The 11,605-nt window shown below is 35.3% G+C and overlaps 1 protein-coding gene and 1 pseudogene across 1 annotated transcript; one reads left to right on the forward strand and one right to left on the reverse strand.

Moving 5' to 3' along the window:
* On the forward strand, positions 1-3,385 carry LOC120145016 (R3H domain-containing protein 1-like). The gene is made up of 6 exons (XM_039158930.1): positions 1-130; positions 884-984; positions 1,095-1,172; positions 1,283-1,354; positions 1,435-1,532; positions 2,767-3,385. Exons 1-6 carry the CDS (start codon positions 107-109, stop codon positions 2,922-2,924), a joined length of 531 nt encoding a protein of 176 aa, XP_039014861.1. The 5' UTR covers positions 1-106; the 3' UTR covers positions 2,925-3,385.
* A 959-nt stretch (positions 3,386-4,344) lies between these two features.
* Positions 4,345-9,222, reverse strand: LOC120145548 (annotated as a pseudogene).
* Positions 9,223-11,605: the final 2,383 nt, after the last annotated feature.

Below are 11,605 nucleotides of genomic sequence, written 5' to 3' on the forward strand. Positions count from 1 at the left end.
TGCGGATCTTTGAACAATTTCCCCTGTTTCTCTCTCTCTCTCTCTCTCTCTCTCTGCCCTGAATTTTCTGAGTTTCTTTGCCTTATAATTTTCTCTTTAAACAAACATGAGCGTCACCCAATTCGCCATGGTAAGATTCTTCCTCTCAAACCGTCTTAGTGTTTTTATTATTTTTTGGGAATAATGTGTAAGTAGTTGAGGCAGTCTTTTTTCCTCTTAATTTGAACCTAAATTCATCTGAAGCAGTTGATAATCACTTGTTTTTGCTTTCTGGGTAATTATCATTTACCAATAATTTTTATTTCCGGTGTTCAAAGCTGAAAATTCTGTCCATGTTTTCGTTGTTTGAAGTCAATGATTTACTGAATAACTGAACAAGTAAAATGATACATTTTTCTATCTCAGAAGTTAATTTTTGTTTTTCATCGATTTATGTCTGAATAGTTTAGGCTTGAAGTACTTGATAATCGCCCATTTTTGCTTCTGAGTAATTATAATTTACTACATCTTATTGATTTTTAGTGTTCAAAACTGAGAATTCTGTTATGTACTTATTATTTGAAGTCAATTATTTACTGAATAATTGAATGGGTAAAATGCTAACTATTGCTGCCTAAAAAGTTAATTTTTTTCATTGAATAATTGAATAATCATCCAACTTTGCTTTGTGGGTAATTGTCATTTACCCTTCATTTTTAATCTTTAGTGCTCGGAAACTGAAAATTCTGCTGCTCTTACTGAATAATTGAATGAATAAAATGGTAGATTTTGCTATCTCAAAAATGAATTCTTATACATACTATTTACTTTTTTGGTTGGGACTGGGGTGGGATGGGGTTTTCCAAAAGTAGATTTTTGGTGGACTAATATGACTAAGATGCAGGTGGAAGAATTGGCATTCCTAGTTAAGGACAATCTTCCTTGCAAACATCTAGTGTTGTCAATGGAAGAGGCTTTCATTAATTTCCTTCAAGATGATGCAAGGTAACTAAAGAACCCCACATCCCCATGCAAAAAATTCTTAGGAAGTTATTTTAATGAGCACGTCTGATTCAGTTATTATCATTATGAACAATAAAAATTTTGGATTGCAGCTCAGATGGGATCCTAGAGTTGGAACCTATGAATTCATACAATCGGCTTCTCCTGCATCGTCTTGCAGATATATTTGGGTACTTTTCTTTTTGCCTTTCTTTCTGAATGTATCCTCATTTGAACTGACTTTGGAGATGTAGGGTTTTCTTAATTAGCTTTTAGTACTATGTTTTACAAAATTGGCTAGATTTGCTCATGAATCAATTGGAGAAGGAGAAGATAGGCATTTGGTTTTGCAACGATGCCCAGAGACATCAGTGTATGTGATTTGTTTCCTTATTGTTCATTTTTGGTCATTTAGTTATTGTGGTGCTCATGACCCGGCAACTTGTCTTGCAGACCTTCCATTCTTGTTAGTGATATATTATGGCAGTGTGATGAGCCTCAGTCTCTTACAGTGTCTCGCCATATATTAACAAGAGAAGGAACTGCACCAGGTAAATTTCTTCCTGTTCACTTGTTTAATGCACTTTTAGGCTATTGGTTCATAAATCATGATCCGTCTATTGATGGAAGAACTGATTTGCAATTTTTAAGAAATAATAATAACATGTGTAGTTGAGAATATCTTTTTCTTTCCTTTACACTTTTTACCATGGTTACTTATAGCTGATTAGAAAGCATGCCGTGCAAGATATTATGGATCTTTTTCAATTGGAATTATATCGAATGGGGATGGGGAAAATTGAATTTGAGGGTCACATGGTGAAAGAAAAAGTGAGAGAAAAAACCAAGTTTCGACTTCCTTTCTTTCAGTACGCATACCAATAATTTTTCTGACATTATGTACATTTGTTGTCATTGTGTGCTCCAAATGTAAAAGGGGTGGATTTTGAAGAGCATGTCTACCAAAGCAAAATGCAACTACCTCAATAAAATATCAGTTATTTCTTTCTCTTTTGTTTACAAAATCTGGTTCTCTCTGGGTTATCTGGAAGGCACTATTCATTTTATTTACTCGTTTGCTAGTTATAATGTTTTCCTTTCTCTTCTTTCTTTATTAGGAAGATAGTTCATCATGTTATATTGAAACACTGAAAAGAAAGAAAGCATTTATTGTTTTCTCTTCAAGTGCATGCTGTAGAATCCTTTTCCTAGCAGCTCATAGTAAAGAATCTGTACTTTTTTACTACATTCCTTTAGCCGGGTGGTGTGGAGTCTTTATTTTGGTTTTTCTTTCTCAAGGGAGCATTTCACATTAGATTCTGTTATGCTAAATCGTTTCACATTGGTTTTCAGATGGATGCTTAACAATATTACTTGAAACAGGCTGTATTTTCTGAATATTGTTAACTGTTTCAATATATTCGGGTTATACATTAATATCCTTTTTTTCTCTTCCTCTAAAATGTGTCTAGTTATCTTTTCCTTTAATGGGCGACCATTTATAGTTTTAACTAGTATGTTTATAGGATATTAATATTGCATCGTTATATGTACTTGTGTTGGTTGGTTTTTAAATTATGTAATCATTACAATCGTAATCTCTAGAAACTAAAGTAAGATGCTTTACTGCTAGCTTGTTTTTCTTTCGTTTTCTCCTTTTATTTATTATTATTGAAATTTTATCTGCATATGTTACTGATTTTCTCTAATATTGATTATCTAATATCATGGAGGTTTTGATTACCTGGACGATAAGCCCTGAAAGATTGCCTTTTCATTTTTCAGTAATGGAGACAAAGTTCCCTTCTTTTGAGCTTAGTCTTCAGGCAAGAGAAGCTGCTTACTTGGCTGCTCGTGAACGGATATTCACAATGGATATTGGAGAGATCAAGAACCTGTTAAGCATAAGCCACGAACTGTTCCTATTGTGGCTCGTCGAATGATTGCACATGCTTTGGGACAAAGAATTAACTCATGCAATCAAAGGATAAAGCCCGGGATTCTAAAGATCAATTGCAAACTAATGAACCAAGTATTCAAGATACGGATAAAGCTGAGAATGATTTGAGAACAAAAACTTGTCAAGAACTCTTCTTGAACAAGGGGAAAATGAGGATGCATGCAGTAAAGCAAATAACAATGCAGATGAACATATTAATTTGGTGGTTTGTGAGAAAAATGTTTTGGATGAAACAACTCAAAAAAAACCTACCAATGCTAGCATACCAGGTAGAACTCGAAGTAGAGTAAACAAAGAGTTCTCGAAAGAACATCTAGGAGCTGCAAAGCGAATGTTTGCCAATGCTTTAGGTCTGCACTCGGCTAAGGATTCGAGAGGTGGTGAAAGGAAGACAATACAGTAGACAAGGAGCTATTATGGTTTTTTCCTCTAACCCACTACCAGTCTAACGATAGAGCTCCATGGACTGTTACTTCTGACGGAAAGGACAAGTAAAGTGAGTTTAGCTCGACTATTGTTTGCTTGAATGTTCCCTAATTGCATTTAACAGCATTTCCATCTTCTATGTTACGTAAACTGGTTTGCATCTGGCTTGAGTTATGAGCTCTGGTTTTCGTGGAACGGAAGACACATCTAAGCTGTGCAGGGAGTAACACATGCAGGTGCAGAAGGGTCCAACTCTCCCCCACGTAAGATGTCTGAATCTGTAGTAAATTATGATTATTGCTTGACAGATACTGTGAAAAATGGTTGTAGGAAACCATGTTTTAGATAGGAAATGATTTGAATCATGGAGTAGATAGGACAATCCAAAGCGTGTCATGTTTAGGTTATCTTTATGTTCGTGTCATTTCGTGTTTTATACATGTTATTGAACCCTATGATTTGGAAACGATTGATTTGATCAATTTTTTTTTCATTCATACATATTTTTACTGATTTAGATTGATTATAAGATAGAATTTGTTTGAAAGACTCGTAATCAGTTGACAACGAAGGTAATGTCCTACTCAAGTTCAAGACTTAAAAACCATTTCTTTCTTTAATCATTAAGGTTGTTTAGTTTGTGCCTTTTTATAAACTAAACAATCCTCGCAGCACTAGTGTATCCAGCCTGACATCCCAATTTAAGAAAAAGGTATTTATAAATTTAATATCAAAATATCAAAAATTAAAATAAATATATAAGAATATTATTATCTTTAAACATATCCATATTCATTTTCATATACTTAAAAGAATCTTAATTTCTTTTTCAAAATTTGACACCGTGTACTCATGACATATTGATTAAAAAATGTCACATTTAATAAACACAAAATGTCATCATAACATAATGATACAAAAACATTACACTGTTAGACGAAATCAAAAGTATGATAATGAAAAATAAGAGTTGATTATGAAAGTGATTAACCCTCTTGCATTCTCCGAGTTCATGATATACACTATCTTACAACACAAACCCTGTCACACTGTACTCGTGTTTACAATGAGCATCGAGTTCCATCCCAAAATCAGTATACAACTTATACAAAAGGCGTTGTCCGCCAGCGTCTGCTGTAAGGTCAGTTGACCCGGAAGAGGAGCGGAATATAAAGAACTAAAGATGTACAGTTCATCCGTAAAATACGGCTTCTTTGTACAAAAATGATTGAAGGATAAGAAAAAGAATTATAGATGCTGAAATCCGAACCGGAAACAGTTGAATGTTGCTGCTTCCGAAGGGTGATTGCATGAAACGAATGGAATTAACTGAAGCACCCCTTTTACTTTGATACAAAAATGTCTGAAAAAGAATTGGACATACTCAGCAGTATCACGTTTGCCTTTCTGTTCCCGGAGATGGAGTCTTGGCAGTCAAATCACGAAGTAACGACTGTGTGGCCATGAACTCCTCTCTCAGCATGACATTGTAGTCGTACAAACGTTGGAAATTCTTCTGTATATCAGACAACTCGATCTCTGAACCAGACTTCAATTCTGCATTAAGAAGATGGATTAGCAGCTTTAACGTAAAATATGTCGGTAATTAAAATCTCTACAGAATATTTTGAAGAAATTAATGCATGCACTTTCAGTTCATCACACTGAAAAGTCTATGTTAAGTAGGCGGTTCCAAAACAGACCTGTCAGGTCATTTCCGAACTGACTCTTCAGTTTTACTTGAAGTACTGGCCTATGACAAAACCAAAAAGTTTAAGTCTGTGTATGACTTAAACATATTTAATTGCTACTCTTATCACCAAAAAGTTTTAATGCTAATTAATTAAACTGAAACGATGGTTTAGAAGATATGGAGACAAGGAAAACAGTTAACTCGAATTGTGTCTTTCAGTCCAACATGTGATGATAATTCATATAGCCCAGTTCATACCTAGTCGCGGTGGTGGGGGAATATATCGCCACCAACAGGTAATGCTTGATGCCGGACAGCAACTCCATCATTCGAACTGATGCAGTGTTTTATCGTGTCCTTAGCAGATCCAGATATATCACATTTAAGGGCCTGCATATAACGTACATGGAAAGCTTCATATATATCAACTCTTTAAGACACCAAAGGCTCAAACCCACATGACAATACTTCCAGCATAGACGACTAAGAAATTTGTTTGGCCTTTCATGTTATACATGTACTATTAGTACACCGGTTCAGACAGTCGATGCAGTGTTAGGCGAAACAATTCACATGGCCGATTACAAATAATAACAATTTTAGGTAAAACTGAATAACTTGGCCATTAAAACAGAGACAGTACTAATTATAGGTAAGTTGTGTTTAATTAAGCCTTCTTTAAGTGAGTCGAGTACGGAAATTCGGGTTAAAAAGCAAGTCTTTTCCGACCAAAACTTAATTTAACAAGAGAAGGTGAAATTAGGTTGACATTGGAAAAGAGATTGATAGAATACCTTTTCACTGCTGACTTGCTTGCGAAAACTTAGGTCAGTATTACTTAGCTGCCTTCGCTTCCTCGATGACACACTTCCACGAACTGATCCATTAGCATGGACCGACGGAAGCATGAAATGACCACAACCAGGTTCTGTTTTAGAGTGGTCGTCAACATCCAATGTTCTGCAATTCCACGTGTACATGACGTACTTTCTCACCTGGTTAAGAAAAGCACATCAACTCAACTATACTAAAGGACTAAATCAGAGAGAAATACTTGAATTGACTTAATAAGCATAGGCTATATGTTGTTCAGAGAAAGAAATTACTTTATCCCAGTGTTCTTGAGCTTTTCTTCTACTTCTGATATTCCGTAAAATGCTATCTTCATTGCGGAGCCGTTTTATTCTGAACTCACACTGCAAAGTGCAAACCAAGCAGGTCATATAGGAATGTTGAATGCATTATACATAGGATTCATTTTTCTTTTTTCAACCTAAAAAAGAAAGATAAAATACCAAAAACTTCTGGTAAATTTAACAACCTAAACATTGTTTTTACCATTGGCGAAACTGTAACAAAACAAATATTCATGCACTTTCAATTTTCTAAAATAGACAAGCTCCACATTTTCAAAACAAAACCGAGATCCCTTTTCGATGTGTAAAACCTGCTTAGAAATAGGGAAGGGAACTTAGAACAATTACTTGAGAAAGAAGTAACAGTCTTTTCTTTTTATTTCGTCATGATGTTCAATACTGAATATAAACATCTTTCTCTTCATCCGAAAGAAGGGTAAAAATAAACCTTAACAACGTCAGTTACTGATAGTGAAAGGTCCTCGATCATCGTCTTGAATCTTTATAATGTATCTAGAAAATCAAGGGAGAAAGAACTAAATGATAAACTCACAAGGAACACAACTTACTTGCACCAAAAGATAGAAAAATAGCATCATACTAATGCAATATAGCCCACCAAGATCTGCGAGGAAGCCCACTGCAAGTTGAACAAAACAATATTGCATTAATATGTACAAGTAGAGACTCGTACCAACACACCAAATATCAAAAGTGAAGTTGTCTAAGCATGGTGAGAAATCATAACATAGAATACGAGGACAATAATCAATGTAGCAGATAATAAAAAATACCAGACCGAATCACATATACACAAGCAAAGCAAATTACTCACCGGCACCGACTATATTTTGATTTTCAGACTCAATGATGTAAGAAGAAAGATAATTGACATATAATGTAGTGTTGATTAGTCCATTATTAGCATTCTCGAGTGAGGCCTGGAGCTGAGAGGACTCCCGCAAAATCGACCCCGGACGAATTCATGAAACAGGGGTTGAATTAGCCTCAGATCTTTTGCACTGCGGTATAGACGGGGAAATAAATTGAATATCAATATGTTTGTGTCCGCCCCTCTGAAAGTAACAGGGCTATTGTCAGAGTTGCTTCCATTCTTCATTGTGCCACTAACAAAACTCACATGATCACTCCTGATATGATCTTGCGAAGTTACATTGAACTGAAAACCTACGGCACTTGCAGGGCTGTTCGGGAGATCGACAAACTGCCATGAAACAGACAAAAAATCTTGATGGAGTCGGCAATTGCTGCACTTGAGAGTTATGGTTGGCCCCAAACTTGTATTGTGACATGAAAAGTTGAGAAAATCCGAAATAGGGGAAACTTTGTCTTGAATGAAGCCGGAACTTCCGGTGAGTAAAGTAGTAGGATGCCGCAAATTCGAGCAGCTCATACTAGAAACAGTGGTCATGTTAAATTCCATGTCATTCCTGAACAGAGCTAGGTCAGGTTCATTTGTCGCTCTCACGTTATGCACTTCAATTGTTCTCTTTGCGATGATCTGGTAAAGCAACCTAATATAAATCATGGAAAGGATGGGACAAACAAATCAAAGTATATTCATATATCGAAAGGGTTCTAAGAAAACATTCATGAGAATTTGAAAATCAAATGCTTGCGTCGAGAACATTATCCTCACTCACGCAGCAAACAGTCCAGTGAAAAGTATCCAGCTGGCGATCGAGAAAGTTCCACCAAGTTCCGTTTTCCGCTTCACAACCAACTTCTGGTCATCCTATATAAATGAATTAAACAAGTCAAAGCATTTGCAAGTTTATGCATCATGAAAGTACAGAAAAAAAACCATCCGTTATGAGAAAACATGTACTTTTCTTCTAGTTTCTGAAATCATAATCATTCCTTGGACATGAATTTCAAATTTGTCAATGATACACCCAATTCCAAAGTATGCAAAAGTTAATTACGTCGACAATACACATTAACGAGGGCTTGCTAATTAGCTAAGGAAAACCAATCCCGGCATCACCCCAATTTTCAAGACAATCAAAATCTCAACCAACTTAGTCACTTGAGCATGCTGCATAGTATACACGAATGTTGCTTCATCAACCCTAAATTTTTGTTGAAAGACCCATATCCAGCACATATTTGTATACATGAAAACACATTCACAAAATCGAATATGCACATGTATAACACATGCTTGTATCAGTCACTTACATACAAACATACAAATAACATTACTACATATACGAATTCACATGGAGCGTGGAAAAGAAAAGAAAAGAACCATTAACAATTGTCACTACAGACTTCTACACTAAAAGCCTCAAACTTTCAGCTTAAAAATCTAAAGTTGGAATTCTACAGACGCGAGTTGCCCTTTTAAAGGTTATAATGCATTAAAAGGACTAACCAGCCAATGCCTTGTAGCAAAGCAAACATCCAAGCGACTAATCCACCACCTAATCTTAAACCAAACATTTCTGCCATCACCAAGCTTTGTAAACCTCAAGAAGAAGCAAAAGAGGAGCCATGAAAGCAGCATCACTAGAGTAGCTTCCAAGAACACAGCTTGGGATTGAGTGAACTTCTTAATCGAATCAAAAGATATAAAGGTCTTGGGGAAAGAGAAAGCGTAGTAGTCAATCCCTGAATCAGTTTTGATAGCTGAACTTCCATCATAGGTGATGCATCTGTTGGATGAAACGTTGAGAAATCGACCGACTTGGCAGGCACAATGGCTGCCGTTGTACAAGATTGAGTTTTGGGGACAGCTAGACATTCCTACAGCTTCCAATTAGCATGTGCTGTCTGGAAATGAATGGTTTTGATATGGAGTTTTCAAGTTGATTGGGGTTTTCTGACAAAGATTTGGGGCAAAGTAAATGGTCGGAACTTGTTGTCTGGAAAGTTAAGGTGTTTGAAATCGTTTGTCTGTTTTTTCGGTTAAGAGAATCAAAGATGGAAGCTTTGAAGGGAAGAAGCTGCAGAAAAGAAACGAATGTTCGACACCATGTCCATGTGATGGAAGATTCAAAGGAAGACGAACCGGAAAAGTCTTCCTTTTCCCATTATATATTATATTATTTATATTTATATTCTTTTATGAAAGATATTATCAACAATTTGCTTTTGGAAAGCTTTTCTTCTCGAGAAAGGAAAAATAATTAAATCATCACGGGTGTCGGCCAAATTGGTTGCGTGGATTATTAGACATAATAAGGCCCATTGAACTCGTGATACGGGCGTGATAAATTCTATAAAATATAAGTTTTTAATAGATTTTGTCAAGTGAGTTTTGCCGAATAAATTTAATATATATTGAGAGACTCGTCACTCTAACATGATGATTTTAATAAAAAAATTATGTTTTGAAAATTTTTAAAAGAAAAGTAAAAAGAAAAAAATAATATTTTAATACCCACGGAACTCATCACACTGGTGTGACGAGTTTCAACGTGTATAAATTTGAATTTTTTGACCGTTAGATTGACCGATGTTCAACGTTCGAAATTATTTTAAAATTTCAACGAAAAAAATATGTTTTCCCTTTAAGTTGTGCACATCATCTTCAATCTCTTACACAACACACTTTTTTCATCTTCAATATCTTACACAACAAACTTCTTTCATCTAACCAAAAATATTTCAAACAATGAGCAACAAATTCTTCACAGTTATCCATTATGATGGTGAAATTCTACAAACTGATGTTTGTGTTGTGTTTAAGTCAGACATGCACATCAATATGATATTCCCTATAAATGTATCTTATCGCCAAATGAAGCAAAATATTGAGAGAAAATTTGGAGTTTCTGTTTCATGTTTAAGTTATCAGCACCTGATCTCCTCAAATCTAACGACATATGAAAAAGTTTAATTTGATGATGATTGACGTGTTACTGTTATGGTTGGACTTCATCAATCATCAAATAATAATATGGTGGAGATGTACGTCGAAACCACGAATGTAACTGATATTCTGACGTCATCAGTACCAGCTCGAAGAAGAGAAGAAATAGGACCCTCTGAACCACATGCAAGTTATGGTGATGATAACCTTGTTGGACGGTTCAGTGAAAACCTTGTTGAATTTAGCGAGGATGATGTAGATATTGTTCTGTTGGTAGACGATGACGACACACCATTAGTCGATGAGTCTGATTTTTTTGAGGCTGCTTCAGAGAGACAAGGTTTGGATTGTGAGGCTGATGTATGGGAGGCAGTTGTTTCACGATGTCAATGATTACAGAATACTCCAAATGTTTGGGCAAGGATAAACCCTCAACCTGAAATGTCTCACCATGATTTACCTTGGTATTATCATGCGGTTGCAATGCATGACATTAACTACGATGCTATGCGGAATCTATTAGGATCATCGGCTCACCCCATGGCGCAGTGGAAACAAAAATTTGACGGTCTTACCAGCAATCCAAATATGATAAACCGAAATCGAGAGGAAATTATGCGAATACTTATAGTGGGTTCCTTGAAATACAGCAAGGACAGCAACAACTAATGGTGGTGTCAATCGGTTCGAATCGTAAGCCTCCACGAAATCATGTCTCGGCCTCTACTCAGTTCACCCGATTGAGAGCAATATTTGCCTTTCCCAAAACTGTTTTGAGAAAAACGGCTGAAGATCATGTGTAAAAAAATGGCTGCTAGACCTTAACCTCCTTTTATATATCCAAGTTACCCTAACATATTAGGGATTTTTTATTTCAAATTAATTAAATATTTATTTAATTAATTTAAATTAAATATTCGGGATTATTAAGACATATATATATATATATCAAATATACATATATTAACTCTAGATATATTTTAGTAACATACAACAAATTACATCTTTGCTCATTTCAATCCTAGGGTGTGACCCTGTAGGTTCTTGTAACGTTAGTAGTATCTATTAGAACAATTCTAATATTACATACAATGAGTGATATCTAGCAATATATCATTGTCACCTAAGTTACAAGAAAATATGATTCGACATATCATCTTCGTGGTTAACTATTTGATGTATTACATCATTTTGTCCTTTATATCTAGAATAGGCACAAGTCTTGGAATAGTCACACTTATATAGCTCATATATTGTTTCTTGATATCTAGAGTAGACTTTAATTAACGAATAATTTGTGATATCTCATATCAATTTATATATGAGCATGGCCAATCATTTCTAGTCTCACTCAATCAAGAGGTATGTGATATATTTTCTATTATGTAGGAAGGACAAATCCTATCTTAATCATACACACCCACTACATATATTGAGATATATTTGATAACAGTCTTTATAGAGCAACCAGTTACGGATCATGTTTAACTGCATCAAAACATACAATAATATATGTTGAGATAGTATTGATCTCAAGTCTGAGGATCATACATATAGTCATCGCCATGAAC

This window comes from Hibiscus syriacus, unplaced genomic scaffold (genome assembly GCF_006381635.1).
Source record: "Hibiscus syriacus cultivar Baekdansim isolate YM2019G1 unplaced genomic scaffold, ASM638163v2 tig00110893_pilon, whole genome shotgun sequence".
Lineage (NCBI taxonomy): Eukaryota > Viridiplantae > Streptophyta > Magnoliopsida > Malvales > Malvaceae > Hibiscus > Hibiscus syriacus.